The sequence below is a fragment of the Salmo trutta genome, chromosome 9 (genome assembly GCF_901001165.1).
Source record: "Salmo trutta chromosome 9, fSalTru1.1, whole genome shotgun sequence".
Classification (NCBI taxonomy): Eukaryota; Metazoa; Chordata; class Actinopteri; order Salmoniformes; family Salmonidae; genus Salmo; species Salmo trutta.
In genome coordinates, this window is record NC_042965.1 from 25,515,243 (window position 1) to 25,533,106 (window position 17,864).

The following is a 17,864-nucleotide window of genomic DNA, read 5'->3' on the forward strand; positions in this document are numbered from 1 at the left end:
TTCTCAGTTTTATTTTCACTCTTAAAATTATAATTGTCAATAGAGAAACAACTCAAATAAATGTTCTGAGTCCATGTCAATGCTTAAATCACACCAGAAGACAACTTTTTTTTTGTCTGGTTGAAAACGAACCATTTTTTTATTTTGATGTAATTCCCCTTTAATACAGGTAGGCCGTCATTGTAAATAATAATTTGTTTTTAAACTGACTTGCCTAGTTAAATAAAACGTAAAATAATGTATTTTTTTAAAGAAAAATAGCACATCTGGCCCTTTAATTGAGCGTCTAGTGATGGATCTGTACTGCTGCTGCTCATTTCATGGCAAAGTTTGCAAATAACAAATAATACATAGAGATGATATACTTCTGCCAGGTAAGCCTATTTTGCAGTTAACATTTAATTGAGAAGGTTTTGGGGAAAATATTTCTGTCAACCCACAAGACGGTAATCACATTAAATGGCTACACACGGAGTGATAAACAATCGAGCGCACGCCACATAGACAGACCGGGACAATGTTCCTGGAAGTTAATTGGCAGATATTGTGTTAGGTTTGGGTTTTTAAGCCAATAGTGGCTAACCAGGTGTGGGATAATGAACATTTTACATTGAATAGATAGTAGCTGGGAGCTTGCTGGTGTCTGATACTTGTGAGATTTGTTTATGACCGTTTGCGGTGGAACACATGAAAATTGCATGTACTTTCAGAATTGTTTGAATTGTTTGATGAGCTACTCATAGGTGGGCTGCAAGCTACTGGTAGCTCACGATCGACCTGTTGGGAGACATTCCTGGATACAAACTACACAGAACAGTCATACTGTAGGCTGACGATTTCACAGCAACATAACAGATAGAGGGGCAGGAGATGGGAGAAGAATATTCAGCATGGAAGAGGGAAAGGCTGAACAATTCAGCAAGAGAGTGTAGTCAAAGAAAGAAGGGGAGAGATTCAGAAAAGGGAGAGAGAGAAAAAAGGGAGAGATTCAAGCAGACACCTGCGAGAAATTCCTCGCCTCTGACTATCTTTCTCTCCCTTTCTCACACAAGGGGAAAAGTGCAGAGTCACAGTGACAGAGAAGAGAGGATGATCAAAAGAGCAGGGATAAACAAAGGTTGTAGGGGAGGGACAGGGTGAGTGAGAGTGTATGAGAGGAGAAGGGAGAGTTAGGAGTTTAAACTATGCGTGTGTGTCTCGTACCTTCTCTCCTTCCTGGTTCTCTTTAGTGTAGATTGCCATCAGTTCAGTGTCTTCAGTGTCCTGCTCTCCAGCGGCCTGTTCCACTCCGTTCACCACCACCTACAGTACAGTACATGCATGTCAATACTTCATCCACCTACACAGACAGATGCATGTCAATACTTCATCCACCTACACAGACAGATGCATGTCAATACTTCATCCACCTACACAGACAGATGCATGTCAATACTTCATCCACCTACACAGACAGATGCATGTCAATACTTCATCCACCTACACAGACAGATGCATGTCAATACTTCATCCACCTACACAGACAGATGTATGTCAATACTTTAACCACCTACTGTACATACACAGACAGACACACAGACAGATACATGACAATCATTGATCTGGGCTAACTAACTATGAAACATTGAGTACCAAGGACCCATATTTCATTATCCCTCTATTATTGTATCAGCATTTCTTTCAGTAACTGTATAAAGCCAATGTAGGGGTAGAGAAATGACAAACTTCCATAGTGTTATGCTGATGCGCTGTGCCTTTGCAGTGACGTAGTGTTTTGACAACAGTGACGCTTTTTTGCACTGCAAAAACCTCACCCTAGTAAGTATTTTACAAACATTTCACACTGCATTATACAAAGTAGCACAACTTATATACACTCATATACGCACAACAGAGAGAACATTTCAAGGAAAGCAAGGACATTGATGCTGATTGGGTAAGGTTAACAGAACTATCAGACATAACACACAAAGGACAGCCTGGGTGTTGCTTTGGGAGCCTTTGCACTTTGCCTGGAAAATTATCTCTGGGAATACTGGGCCATAAGTACATCAGTTTCTTCATTAGTTGAAGACCCGAGCCGACGAGGTGAAAAAAAAAAAGGTCTATGTGCCCTTGAGCAGGGTTAACCCTCCAGGGGCACGGTACTACTATGGCTGAAATGTGTATTTATCACTCTGCTGCACACACATACGCTGTAGGGATCCAAGGTCATGACATCACTGTGCGTGTGTTGTGTCCTGTTTGTTGTGGATGCGTGTTCTCCGTCTGTGGCTTGGTTAGCAAATCACAGATGAAGTTCAGTATAGAAGGACAGTGTTCAGTCTCTCACACACACAGCGTCATTTGTCTAAATTTGATTTGAGGATGCGTCTTTGCATACTTTCATCCATCTTTGCATCTAGTCTGCCAGGCATGAAAAACAACAAACTACTCTTGTTCAGACTCAAATGTCAATGGCATTCAAATGTGTGTGTGTGTGTGTGTGTGTGTGTGTGTGTGTGTGTGTGTGTGTGTGTGTGTGTGTGTGTCTGTGTACCTTTCCCGGGGACACATTCCATCCTACTGCCTATCTTTCACTAGCTGGGAAATATCACTGCTGACAGAGCAGTCATTAGATGAGAGAACTTAGAATGAACTAAAGGTCTGTCATTGGTATTAATGGACATTAGTTAATGAAAAAAATATTTTATTGGCACATACACTGGATAGGTGCAGTGAAATGTGTTGTTCCATCTACAGATTCTTCACCTTGTAGGCTCGGGTATTCGAACAAGTGACCTTTCACTTACTGGCCCAACACTCTTACCGCTAGGCTACCTGCTGCCCCAGACATCACATCCCTAGACGTCACAAAACTAGTACCCTTGGGAGAGAGCTATGGCGATAGAGAGCTATGGAGAGGACATCGAGGGGGAGATTAAAGAATGAATACAAGAGGCAAAGAAAGAAAGACAAAGAAAGGAGGAAGAGAAAGACAGAAGGGAGGGAGGGAGACTGGCTGTACAGGTAATTGAAGATAGCCATTGTGTCCCTTTATCCACCTCTGTCCGATTCAGCCATTCAGTAACAGGAGCATGTGAATGGGATCGTTATAACAAACAGGATATATAGTCGTAAATCTCTGAGTGACTCAAAACCCAGAGAGGCTTTGTGTTTGGGCTCCTCAGTACAGTATTATGTCTGTGTGTGTGCGTGGCTAGGGAAACCATTATTGTTGATTTGTGGTGTGACCTACATGAGGGGACTGTGCAACCAAGAGGAAATGGCCATAACAAAATTGTCACGACATGGAGACTAACAGTGCGTGTGTGAATGTTCGTCAGTGCGTGTGTGGATGTTCGTCAGTGCGTGTGTGGATGTTCGTCAGTGCGTGTGTGGATGTTCGTCAGTGCGTGTGTGGATGTTCGTCAGTGCGTGTGTGGATGTTCGTCAGTGCGTGTGTGGATGTTCGTCAGTGCGTGTGTGGATGTTCGTCAGTGCGTGTGTGGATGTTCGTCAGTGCGTGTGTGGATGTTCGTCAGTGCGTGTGGATGTTCGTCAGTGCGTGTGTGGATGTTCGTCAGTGCGTGTGTGGATGTTCGTCAGTGCGTGTGTGGATGTTCGTCAGTGCGTGTGTGACCCTGACAAGTGATCCTAATGACAGGTCTCTGTGTATGGTGGCCAAACCCTGTCTTTACCATCACTCCTCTGTCAGTGTCAACTTGATGACCCTTAAAGGGCCAATATGTGGTTGAAACAATAACAGTGCTCACACCCCCTCTGCTTTGGTAAGAAGCTGAGGGACAGGCCTGGACAAATGTAACCACTTTCAAATTCATAGACAGTCCTGACATCCATGACTGACTATCCATGATAACAAAATTATGGCCTTAAAGCATGCTTAAAACTATGTCTACAAACATTTATTTTGGGTTCTGATGGGGTATGACAGTTGAACTAAGCTCATGAGGCATTTCTAAGTTATATTCTTTAAGAATCAAATGGGTAAATATATAATTCATTTATAAGTCAAAAAATGTATGTAGTAACTGCTGATTGCCGCTTTAACTGACTAAATCCCCAGTGCAAGCAGACACACACACACACACACACACCGTACCGGAATGGGGTAGAAGTCTGCGCTGTGTTTGTTCTCCTCCTCATACATTCCCCCTTCTCCTCCCTCCATCGACATAGAGGTGGTATTCTTCCCCACGCCCATTCCTCTATTTTCCTCCTCTTCCCTCGCTCGCTCCGGTAGAAACACTGCAGATTGATCCTTCAGCTCCCTTACATGGTCCAGGACTGTGTCATCTACTGAGAGAGAGAGAGATAAAAGATGGATCATTTACTACACAACTTTCCTGAGTCTGCCCTTGATGTCATCTAGACTACAGTATTACAGTGGTTACTGTACCAGGTAGACTACACTAGAAAATTGGCCTTTTGCCCACTGGGCCAAAAGCTCCACGGTGGTGTGTGGATGGAGAGCAGGGTTGGGCTTAAACCCGAGTTTACAGATAGACAGCTGTCTGGTCCTGGTTCCAGAGCCCCAGACCTGAGGCATCAGTATTTGCACAGTCACCATCTCTTCACCCCAGAATGGATCATGAGCAGAGATCAGATGTGATCCAGGACTGTGGAGAGACCTGATACTGGGATGGGCCTGGGAGACCCCAAAGGAGTTCCAAATGGCACCCTGTTCCATATACACTCTACTACTTTTGACAAGAGCTCTATGGGCCCTGCTCAAACGTAGTGCACTATAAAGAGAATAAGGTGTAATTTGGGACGCAGCCCCAGATGTATACAGTATGCTGTCAGGGATCGATGAGAAACAGGGCAGAGGATGGGGGATGATGGAAGAGAGAGGGGGGGCAGGGTGGAAAGGAGAACAGAGTTGACAGGTACAGTAGGAGAGCAGAGACAGAGGGAAGGATGGAGGAGGAGATTGAGGGATAGACTGAGGAGGAAAGAGGGAAGAGGGTGAGAAAGGAATAAAAGCAGAAGGAAGAGGTGTGAGCGGGAGGTCAGTTTGTTGGTCTCAGGCAGTGTTGTGTTATTTCTGGTGTCATGTCAACTCCATTTTATGTAAGACAAGGCCTTGGGCTCAGTCTAGCCCTGTGACTAGTCCTGGTCTCACCCCTCCCCCTACTCTATACTTTAACACAAGACCTTTGGCTGTGTCTATCCCTGCATGTTATCTTTCACTATCTTTCTAAACTTGTACAAGGCCTTCTGTCAGACTTAACCTTCCTCTCAACACCCTCTCCCCAGCTTTAAAAATGACAGATTAAGCCTACTCTCCAGAGAACATTTTAGTCTAGGAGTAAACAAAGTCCAACTCCAGTCTCCTTTTCAGTTTATCACCAAAAGGCACATCTCAATAGGTGGCCCAGGAGTCCTCTGACATGACACAAATGGTGAAGGGGGGTTGGATGGGACTTTCCTCTTTCGTTCTCAATTGTTCCTCAACCAAGGGGGAAGGCCGATGACAGAGGGCACCATCAGACACCAACTCTTTGAATGGCCTACTCCATGAAGTTTGTACTTAAAATACTATTTTGCTCAAAAAAATTTTTTACCCTTAAGTGTGTGTACATTACTGTATTTATCCTGGAGATATTGTTACTCAACAGGAAAAGTTAAATTAAAAAAAATTGCTGGAGTGAGACTTCAATCTAGTTCTGAGAAACCATCCCTGAGCTTCCCCCTTTCCCCACCTTTATTATACCCCAACCCTTCTCCCATCCTCCCCCCTCCCTACTTTCTTCATGTGGGGTGCTGTGTGAAGTACCTAGTTGACATCACCCCCCATCCCTGTCCCCCCTAACCTTGTCTAACCCTCCCCCCCTGTCTTCTAACCCCCCCATCCCTGGTCAGTGTTAAATGTTGGTAAGTGAAGTACCTAGTTGACACATCCCATCGCTCCTGTCGAGCTGGGCAGCGGGGTGCATCTGTGTGGAAGGGGTGAAAGAGGGAGAGGAGGGGGCAGGTGGGAGAAGCGAGAGAGAAAGAGATGGAGAGAGAGGAGAGAGCTGAGGGGGGGGGGCGGGCAGGTGAGGGGTAAGGGGGCAAGATAGTTGTTAATGTGACAGCCAACATTCATTAACCGCTCATCAGTCAGGTAATTCATGAGGTTGATTGGTTTCTATCCTCTGTCCCTCTCTCTCCAGCTATAGACCTATCACACAGGCACACCTTTTTGTGACATGGAAATAATATGCCCTAACAGGCTGTCCTACAGTGGCAGACTGTCCCAAAGTAAACTACAGTGGTGTGTGTAGTTGTCCCATAGGCCACAGTGGTATTTGTGAGAAACTAACACAGCTCTGTTTCCCTGTGTGCGTGCGTGAGCCATGGAGGTGGAGGAGAGTCTGTGTTGACAACATTCCATCCATCTGCTCCTCTGTGTGGTAGCACATCACTCCCCAACTCCAACCCTGGAGGCTGAAGGGTACAATGTGTGTGTTGGTGGGGGGTGTGGGGTTGTGTGAGGGAGAGTTAATTCAGTGTTCATTCATGTCAGAGAGGAAGAGGCGAAGCGAGAGCATTTGCTCTGCCCAAAATCTGTCCGCATGAGATCAGCCTTTTTGTGTATGGAGGTGTATGGAGAGAGTAGAATTACATGAGGCTTATATGATAAACAGAAGTTTTGTAATGTTTAGGTTGTTACAAAAGTACTGATAAGTGGAAGCACGTGGCATTCCGGCAACTACTTAGTTGTGCCTGTTGTTCATACGCGTATCTGCCCTCTCATTGATTAGAATGTCTCACCTGATCCACCTGCCTTCAATCATTGAGGACACGAATTTCAATTGTTAGAGTGGTCACCCGGCTATCTTGTTGATATAATACAGTGAGGGAAAAAAGTATTTGATCCCCTGCTGATTTTGTACGTTTGCCCACTGACAAAGAAATGATCAGTCTATAATTTTAGTAGGTTTATTTGAACAGTGAGAGACAGAATAACAACAAAATCCAGAAAAACACGTCAAAAATGTTATAAAATGATTCACATTTTAATGAGGGAAATAATTATTTGACCCCTCTGCAAAACATGACTTAGTACTTGGTGGCAAAACCCTTGTTGGCAATCACAGAGGTCAGACGTTTCTTGTAGTTGGCCACCAGGTTTGCACACATCTCAGGAGGGATTTTGTCCCACTCCTCTTTGCAGCTCTTCTCCAAGTCATTAAGGTTTCGAGGCTGACGTTTGGCAACTTGAACCTTCAGTTCCCTCCACAGATTTTCTATGGGATTAAGGTCTGGAGACTGGCTAGGCCACTCCAGGACCTTAATGTGCTTCTTCTTGAGCCACTCCTTTGTTGCCTTGGCCGTGTGTTCTGGGTCATTGTCATGCTGGAATACCCATCCACGACCCATTTTCAATGCCCTGGCTGAGGGAAAGAGGTTCACACCCAAGATTTGACAGTACATGGCCCTGTCCATCGTCTCTTTGATGCGGTGAAGTTGTGCTGTCCCCTTAGCAGAAAAACACCCCCAAAGTATAATGTTTCCACCTCCATGTTTGACGGTGGGGATGTTGTTCTTGGGGTCATAGGCAGCATTCCTCCTCCTCCTCCAAACACGGCGAGTTGAGTTGATGCCAAAGAGCTCCATTTTGGTCTAATCTGACCACAACACTCACCCAGTTGTCCTCTGAATCATTCAGATGTTCATTGGCAAACTTCAGACGGGCATGTATATGTATTCTTGAGCAGGGGGACCTTGCGGGCGCTGCAGGATTTCAGTCCTTCACGGCGTAGTGTCTTACCAACTGTTTTCTTGGTACCTATGGTGCCAGCTGCCTTGAGATCATTGACAAGATCCTTCCGTGTAGTTTTGGGCTGATTCCTCACCGTTCTCATGATCATTGCAACTCCACGAGGTGAGATCTTGCATGGAGCCCCAGGCCGAGGGAGATTGACAGTTCTTTTGTGTTTCTTCCATTTGCGAATAATCGCACCAACTGTTGTCACCTTCTCACCAAGCTGCTTGGCGATGGTCTTGTTGCCCATTCCCGCCTTGTGTAGGTCTACAATCTTGTCCCTGACATCCTTGGAGAGCTCTTTGGTCTTGGCCATGGTGGAGAGTTTGGAAACTGATTGATTGATTGCTTCTGTGGACAGGTGTTTTTTATACAGGTAACAAACAGATTAGGAGCACTCCCTTTAAGAATGTGCTCCTAATCTCAGCTCGTTACCTGTATAAAAAGACACCTGGGAGCCAGAAATCTTTCTGATTGAGAGGGGGTCAAATACTTATTTCTCTCATTAAAATGCAAATCAATTTATAACATTTTTGACATGCGTTTTTCTGGATTTTGTTGTTGTTATTCTGTCTCTCACTGTTCAAATAAACCTACCATTAAAATTATAGACTGATCATTTCTTTGTCAGTGGGAAAACGTACAAAATCAGCAGGGGATCAAATACTTTTTTCCCCTCACTGTAGATCATCTTTGTTCATGTCATCTTATAGGTGACAAAAGCACATTGTGTGAATAGTTATTGTAATGTCAGCAATAGTCACAAAAGAATGTGTTGTGTGAGTGTGTTTACGGTCAGTTATAAGACTCCTCGGTCATTGCAGTTCTAGAGAAACAGAAGTGAAATGTACAAGAATAGGAAATCGAAACTTTACAGAAGCACCTAGAATAACCTCAACCGTCACCCAGAGGGATAGTCCTATGACTACAGTTAATAGGAAGGAAAAAGATGACAGTCCTTAAACAACCAAAAGACAACTTCTTTATAAACCAACGTACATACCCTGAGGATTAGAATGTGTAGAGAGAGGGGGATAGACAGAAATAGAAAGACAGAGACAGAGAGAGAGAGAGACAGAGAGACAGAGAGAGAGAAAAACAGACAGGAAGGAGTAAGAAACTCAAAACAGGAAGTACCCGTGCTAAGGTCTATTCAACGCTGGTCTGACCAATCGTAATCAATCTTGAAGCATGGTTTTTATCACGCGGACTGGGATATGTTCCGGGTAGCCTCTGAGAATAACACTGACGTATATACAGACACGGTGACAGAGTTAATCAGGAAGTGTATAGGGGATGTTCTTCCTACTGTGACTACTAAAACCCACCCAAACCAGAAACCATTGATAGATGGCAGCATTTGCACAAATCTGAAAGCGCAAACAACCACATTTAACAATAGCAAGGTGACTGGGAATATGGTCAAATACAAACAGTGTAGTTATTCCCTCCATAAGGCAATCAAACAGGCAAAACGTCAGTACAGAGACAAAGGAGTCACAATTCAACTGCTCAGACACGAGATGTATGTGGCAGGGTCTACAGACCATCACGGATTACAAAGGGAAAACCAGAAACGTCTCGGACACCGACGTCTTGCTCCCAGACAAGCTAAAACGCCTGCTTTGAGGATAACACAGCGCCACCGACACGGCCCGCTCCCAAGGACTGTGGGCTCTCCTTCTCTGTGGCCGACGTGACTAAGACATTTAAACGTGTTAACCCTCGCAAGGCTGCTGGCCCAGACGGCATCCCTAGCCGCATCCTCAGAGCATGCGCAGACCAGCTGGCTGAAGTGTTGACAGACATATACAATCTCTCCCTATCCCAGTCTGCTATCCATACTTCCTGAAGATGGACACTATTGTTCCTGTACCCAAGAAGGCAAAGGTAACTGAACTAAATGACTATCACTCTGTAGCACTCACTTCTGTCATCATGAAGTGCTTTGAAAGGCTAGTTAAGGATAAATCACCTCTACCTTACCTGACACCGTAGACCCACTTCAATTTGCATACGGCCACAATAGATCCACAGACAATGCAATCGCCATCACACTGCACTATTCCATCTGGACAAGAGGAATACCTATGTAAGAATGGTGATCATTGACTATAGCTCAGCCTTCAACAGCCCTGGTTCTGAACCCCGACCTGTGCAACTGGGTACTAGACATCCTGATGGGCCGCCCCCAGGTGGTGAAAGTAGGAAACAACACCTTCACTTTTCTGATCCTCAACACCGGGGCCCCACAAGGGTGCGTGCTCAGCCCCTTCCTGTAAATTGGACAGCGCAGTTAGATTAAAAAGAATGTAAGCTTTCTGCCAATATCAGATATGTGTATGTCCTGGGAAATGTTCTTGTTACTTACAACCTCATGCTAATCGCATTAGCCTACATTAGCTCAACCATCCCGCAGGGGACCCACCGATCCTGAAGAAGATTTAAGGCCATCAGACTGTTAAATAGCCATCAGTAGCCGGCTACCACCCGGTTACTCAACCCTGCACATTAGAGGCTGCTGCCCTATATACATAGAATCACTGGTCACTTTAATAATGTTTACATACTGCTTTACTCATCTCATATGTGTATACTGTATTCTATTCTACTGTATTTTATAGTCAATGCCACTCCGACATTGCTCATCCTAATGTTTATATATATTTCTTAATTCCATTCTTTTACTTTTAGATTTGTGTGTATTGTTGTGAATTGTTAGATACTACTGCACTGTTTGAGTCAGGAACACAAGCATTTTGCTACAGCCGCAATAACATCTGCTAAATACAGTTGAAGTCGGAAGTTTACATACACTTAGGTTGGAGTCATTAAAACTCATTTTTCAACCACACCACAAATTTCTTGTTAACGAACTATAGTTTTGGCAAGTCGGTTAGGACATCTACTTTGTGCATGACACAAGTAATTTTTCCAACAATTGTTTACAGACAGATTATTTCACTGTATCACAATTCCAGTGGGTCAAAAGTTTACATGCACTAAGGTGACTGTGCCTTTAAACAGCTTGGAAAATTCCAGAAAATGAGGAAGGAAAAATATGTGGATATATTCAAGCAACATCTCAACACATTAGTCAGGAAGTTAAAGCTTGGTCGCAAATGGGTCTTCCAAATGGACAATGACCCCAAGTATACTTCCAAAGTTGTGGCAAAATGGCTTAAGGACAACAAAGTCAAGGTATTGGAGTGGCCATCATAAAGCCCTGACCTCAATCATATAGAACATTTGTATTACACCAGCTCTGTCAGGAGGAATGGGCCAAAATTCACCCAACTTATTGTGGGAAGCTTGTGGAAGGCTACACGAAACGTTTGATCCAAGTTAAACAATTTAAAGGCAATGCTACCAAATACTAATTGAGTGTATGTAAACTTCTGACCCACTGGGAATGTGATGAAAGAAATAAAAGCTGAAATAAATCACTCTACTATTATTCTGACATTTCACATTCTTAAAATAAAGTGGTGATCTTAACTGACCTAAGACAGGGAATTTTTATTAGGATTAAAAGTCAGGAATTGTGAAAAACTGAGTTTAAATGTATTTGGCTAAGGTGTATGTAAACTTCCGACTTCAACTGTATGTGTATGTGACCAGTAATGATTTTGAAGAGACATGTATCGCTAACTGTAACCCTACCCAGAATACCCTGGGTTGACAGTGCTGGCTCCATCACCATGGTAACCTGAACTGTGTTACACTGATGTAAGATTCCACTGGAGGAGGAAAACAATCCCTGCCAACCAGATGTGTGTGTCTATTAGAGCTGGGCGATATGGACAAAAATTCCTATTGCGATACATATCCTGAATTGATGCAATAACGATAAATAGAACAATAAGTTTATAACATTACGTTTTTTAATGATCTTTTAAAACTACTAGTTTGATGGTTGTAGTCATCAATTGTCACAAAAAAAATAGCACTCATATTAGCAAACTTATTTCATTTCAAACTTTACATTTCTTTAGTATAGACTACTTATTGTAATGAACGATATCAGCAAAATGCCTGCGATAAGTGATTGATAAAGTTGGTGTCGATAATTTTTGGTTTATCGCCCCCAACTCTAGTGTGTGTGTGTGTGTGTGTGTGTGTGTGTGTGTGTGTGTGTGTGTGTGTGTGTGTGTCCCAGTCCACCAGATGTTTGTCCAAAGTTAAGCATGACCAAGTCTTCACAAGAAAGATACATCTGTACACACCTCCTGTTATCAATACTTTATTATTGAAGTTAGCCAGAGAGATTGTAGTACAGGCAGCTGACAATCTACTGATACACTGTTGTATCATGGCAAATTCAGAGATAGACCACATTTGGTATCTAATAACTTCAAATACTAATCAAGGGTTTAGTGATTAGTTGAATCAGGTGAGCAAAAACATTCAAGGACTGGCTGGAGGTTTATAAAGAATGGATTGGAAAAGACTGTTATACAGTGGCAAGAAAAGTATGTGAACCCTTTGGAATTACCTGGATTTCTGCATAAATTGGTCATCAAATTTGATCTGATCTTCATCTAAGTCACAACAACAGACAAACACAGTGTGCTTAAACTAATACCACACAAGTTATTGTATTTTTGTCTATATTGAATGCATATTTACCAATTTATGCAGTAATTCAGGTAATTCCAAAGGGTTCATACTTTTTCTTGCCACTGTGTGCATGTATGGAAAGAGAGACAGGGATTTCTATTCTATCAGCTGAAAGGTCTCAAAGATGTCTCTATGGGATTTAATCTGTCATGACCTCATAATCTGGTGATAATCTGGTGTCATTATAATCTACACAGTGAAAGACTGGGAAGCAGCCATGCACTCCTGAGTCCCTCAAATATATTTGATTATTATTAACTTTGGCATGAGAACTCAGGGAATGGAGAGGACTCGAAAATATCATCCAGCGTCTCCACTGAAACAGGTTGAAATCTCCTCTCATACAGGCATGCAGGCAAGCACACACGGCATCCCTCAATTCCTCACATACAGACACAAATGGGTCCTGGCTGTGTTTTTGTCTAGGCCAGAAATACATAATGCTGACTCACTGACGCTTTCTGTCTACACTGGCAGATAACGGAAGCGTGAAGTCTTAACCCCTACACCAGGGGTTCAAACTTTTTCACTCAGGGCCCCCCATCCAGCATTGGGGAACATCTCGTGCACCCCCTGCATATTTCTATGGGCACAAGCATTGTTTATTTTATTTAACAAGCATTGTTAAATAATGACAAACTCTGCACACCCCTCGTTGCTGGAGAGAATGTTGCAGTTTTAAAGCTTATTTCCTGCACATTTTCTTGCAATTCCATACATTTTGCAACGTCTAAAGTGTATTAATGTGATATGAGTGAGAAAAATAATGTATTCGGCCTAAAAAAAAAAACGATAAAAAAAATGTTAGCTGACATGGGCTTGTTGATTTGGACATTTGACAAGTTATAAATAGCTCTAAGGTATGCAATGACTAAGATGACAAGAGGAACTGATGACACACTACCAAATATCGAAATTGCACCTTGTACATTCTACTATTACAACATTCAAGAGTAAATTTAAAGCCGGACTGAGTTCCCAAACTTTTGGCACCCCCCCCCCCCCCCCCCTTGCCGACCCCTCCCGCCACAGTTTGGAAACCACTGCCCCATACACTTACTTAGATTTTGGAACTCCACATTGTCTGTCGCAGACAGGGCATTTTTTGTCACCTATGAAAGGCAGAGACTTTTATTTATAAGGGTCAAGGATCAATAGGGCATTGGCCTGGAGAGGTCAGAGGCCACGGAACCATGCTGGGGTGTGTATGTATGTGTTGTATATTGGAGGGGGGCTGTCCTTTCTCTTTCTGTCAGCCTCAAAGCTTCAAAACCCACAACCCCCTACACCCACAGCACCACCACCGCTGAGCTCCCAGTGAAAACAGAATTGCTGTGGCAGGCTTCACCAGCAACAAGAGTCAGACAATAGAAGACACTGCCACCTGCTCCAGAAAAGCATGGACACTTCTCCTTCTCAGGAATAATTTTTAACACTCATTAGTTTTAGCAACAGAAACACAGTTTGAATTAAACAAGAGTCAAGACTACAGCACTTCTTGTATCCTTTGAGATACAGAACAGAGGCAAGACGGCCAACTCTCCTTTGTTGAAAATTCTAACAAATCTACATGCAAGCAGTTGTAAAGAATAGCAGCGTGACAGAGAGTGGCATTGTGACACCTCCATCCTTACAGGGGATAAGAGCTATTGGCTGTAAATCCCTCTGGTCCTTTCCATTACAGTAGCTGGTGTTTCCGTTTCATTAGTTGACTCTGTCGGGGGGGGCAGTATTTAACCACAATAGACCCCGACTGTCACCGACTCAGAGTCTGGGAATTAAAGAATGCCAACACCCCAGGAAGGCCTATTAAACTATGTTAATGCTCCACTGCTATACAGCCCATCACAAAGAGCTTAAATACTAATAAAACATGACTTGGTTTAAACCATCTATACATTACACCTGCAACAAAAGGCATTACATACTAAAGAAAGACAGCGGGCAGGAAGGGTGTGGGTGTGGGTGTGTGTGTGTGTGTGGTCTGTGACAGAGCAGCTATCCATGGAATCCAAGCCCATATAGTACAGTACACACTAGGGCTGGGCGATAAATCAATAATTAGAGGTAATTACTTCCCTCAATAACGATATAAAAACATTGATACATTTTTAATAATGTCGATATAGAATAATTAGGTACAGCAGTCCATTTCACCTCTGTGACGCAGCAGGAACGTGTGGAGAAGTGACAATATGCACGTGGAGAGGAATACGCCCACTAAAAACCACAACACCGAGTGATGGAGTAGCCACTATTAACCACGAAACATGAGTGATGGAGTAGCCACTATTAACCACGAAACATGAGTGATGGAGTAGCCACTATTAACCACCAAACATGTGTGATGAAGGGGCAAACAGTGGCAATGATATCCATGGAGAAGGAGCAGCTTCCAACTAAGAAATGATTGATAAAAAGGGTTCCATGGTTTCAGTTATTTGGAAGTGGTTTGGCTTTTTGAAGTCCGACAAAGAGCAGAGCAATGTCCGGTGCAAATTGTTATGTAGACAGGTGGCTACCAAGTCTGGTCATACGACAAACCTTTTTCACCATCTGAAGAAAAATCACTCTTCGGAACATGCAGAAAGTTTGAGTTTGCGCCACGGTATTGATAAATGCCTCTCAAGCACCAGCCAATCTAGGGATGTTTGCCCGAAGCAGTCAACACTGACAGCGTATATGCCCTATGAGCAAAGATCGAAAAGACACCACAACGCTATTATGCATTGCATTGCTAAGGACATGCTACCAATTAACACAGTCGAAAAGGAAGGTTTCAAGAGGCTTATCAATTTAATTGACCCCAGATACGTGCTCCCTTGCCGCAAACACTTTGCTCACGCCGCACTGCCTAAACTCTACGCCGAGTGTAGGGAAACATTTGAGGAACAGCTCAAAATACATATTTTACGTATTTTGCTACTAGTACCGATCTGTGGTCTAGTCGCACGTCAGAGCCTTATATTAGCCTCACTATATAGACAAAGACTGGAACCTTCTAAATAAATGCCTTCAAACATCATACTTTCCCTGACGACCACACGGGTGAAGCTATAGCAGAGGGGCTCATTGACGCTCTCACCTCCTTTTTTTTAAACCTTTATTCAACTAGGAAAGTCAGTTAAGAACAAATTCTCATTTACAATGACGGCCTAGGAACAGTGGGTTAACTGCCTTGTTCAGGGGCAGAACGACAGATTTTTTACCTCGTCAGTTCGGGGATTCGATCTAGCAACCTTTCGGTTACTGGTCTGACGCTCTAACCACTAGGCGGTAGCCTAGTCCTGGGGACTCAGTCAAGACAGACAGGTCTGCATTACAACGGATAGTGGTGCGAACGTGGTGAAGGCTGCTCAAATCAACCCGACTGCAATGTTTTGGACATCGTCTGCACTTGGCCTTTGGTAAGTAACCTTGTCAATTGTGTATATTGAAGTGATTGGTTTGATGAAACTAAAATGTGAATTTTTTTTTTCATCAACTGATTAAGCTAAATATTACATTTGTACATAACTAAAGGGATTGTTGTGATTTAACATTTTAATAAAATCTATTGATTCCTCTTAGAGAGAGTGGGTAGAGACAAACGGGTGGATCGAGCAATTGGAGTGGTGCCTTTCCCCATTGGTGGAAAAAGAAGAGACCGAGCTGATGCTAAAGAAGAACACAAGCTACCCCAGCACAAGTTGGTGACAGAGTCACCTACCAGGTGGGGATCACGCCAAAAGACAGTGCAAAGAGTACTGGAGCCGGAGAAAGCCATTTCACAGGTCTTGTCCAGTGACACGAAGATCCGGCACGTAGCTCCCACCTACACAGATGTTCTTGAGTCCATCAACCAGGCATTGACCCCACTTCTAGAATTCACAGATGCTCTGTCTGGTGAGTCTTATGTCAGTGTGTCTTACCTGAAGCCAGTACTACACCTGTTCAATACAGAGGTCATGAAACCTGATGATGGTGAAACAGAGCTCACCCAAACCATCAAAATGATAGTCCATGACTATCTGAATGAGAAATATGATGACCTAGCCACAGATGACCTCCTGGACATAGCCTCGTTGTTTGACCCTCGGTTTAAAACACATTTCTTCAAAGAGGAGAAGGTGGGCCACATAAAAGCAAGAGCTGTCTCGGAGACGATCAATGAGGGACATGAAAACCCAAGCCCAGCACAGGGAGACATTGCTGCTGCTTCACCACAACTGACAGCTAAAAAGAGAACATCGCTGGGCAGTTTTTTCATAAAGCCATGCTCCACCACCACAGGTCTTATTGAAATCCAGCAGGTAGAGAAGGAACTCAGCTGCTACCTTCAATCTCCTAATGCTGACAGTGAAACCAATCCACTGGACTGGTGGAAGATCCAACCCCACCCCCCCCCCAAAAAAAACTTTCGCCAAAGTCAGCCACCTGGCAAAGCGTTACCTGTGCATTCCTGCGACCAGCTCCACCTCAGAGCGTGTTTTTAGCACAGGTGGCTGTAGTATTATCTAAAATAAGGACGCACGACAACGAGGTTCTAGCTCCAGCATGTTTACTAACCTAACCCTCGCATGTAATACATAGGTACGGATACCCCCAAGGGACATCCTACTACATCTTCCCCTCTCCCATGAACAACAACTCAACATGCATAACCACTGAAGCATAACTGAAATGCAATTTGGAAACCAGTATTATTCTCTAACATGCTACTTTACATCCTGAAACAGTATGAAAACATTAAATCACACAGTATGAACATTAACTTAGGTACAGTCTCTTTTTGCTGGGTATGGTCCCCAACAGTATGTTTTCTCGTCACGTAACAGTCTTTCAGCCACTCTGGTGGCTTCGCATCCCTTTTTGGGCGCGCTTGTGGCTCTGTGAGCATTCTCTCCTTCACCCTCTTTTTGTGCATTTTCTGTGGCCTCAGTCTGTGTGGCTGGTAGATCTGGAAGAGCTCTGAGGTGTGTTATGTTCCTTCGTACATCTTCTGAGCCTGTGTCCACCACATAGGAGCGTGGGGCATCCGCTTTCCTCAGCACTATTGCTGGTGTCTTTGAGTTTGTAAACCACACACGTTGACCTTCAGTCAGCTCTGGCCTCTCCGTAGCACGGTGTCTCCGATTAAAGTCTCCGATTAAAGTCTCCAGTTTGTGTTTGTTTCAGCCGTTTGTCCCTCTCAGCGAAGGCCTTCCTGTTAGGCCATCAGGGTTAAAGCTGAGCCGGCGAGACAGGCAATGGGGAAGGCAGCCTCCTGCCCATCAGGAGCTCGGCAGGCGACAGCCCATGATGCAGTGGTGTAACTCTGTAAGCTAACAGAGCCCTGTATGGATCCTTGTTCTTTTTCAGCAGTCCCTTGACTGTTTTCACAGCTCTCTCTGCCTCACCATTACTCTGTGCATTGTAGGGGGTACTGGTCACGTGTGAAGTCATATTCTGCGGCAAAAGCAGAAAAGGAGCTTGCAGAGAACTGGGGAGCGTTATCTGTAACCAGGACCTC

General features: G+C 43.8%; 1 protein-coding gene across 5 annotated transcripts in view; it reads right to left on the reverse strand.

Annotated features, from left to right (window-relative positions):
• The window catches only part of LOC115200312 (solute carrier family 23 member 2), a 69,633-nt gene that overhangs the window by 24,578 nt on the left and 27,191 nt on the right, over positions 1–17,864 (reverse strand). For 2 of the 5 annotated variants that reach the window (XM_029763268.1, XM_029763269.1), the window contains exons 2-3: positions 4,103–4,296; positions 1,204–1,302 (exon numbers count right to left, since the gene is read on the reverse strand). In XM_029763268.1, the coding sequence (XP_029619128.1) occupies positions 1,204–1,302; positions 4,103–4,204 (201 nt within the window). In that variant the 5' untranslated portion in view covers positions 4,205–4,296. Of the gene's footprint in view, positions 1–1,203; positions 1,303–4,102; positions 4,300–5,890; positions 6,018–17,864 lie in introns of those variants that run through there. The other 3 variants (XM_029763267.1, XM_029763270.1, XM_029763266.1) reach the window with 2 other exon arrangements.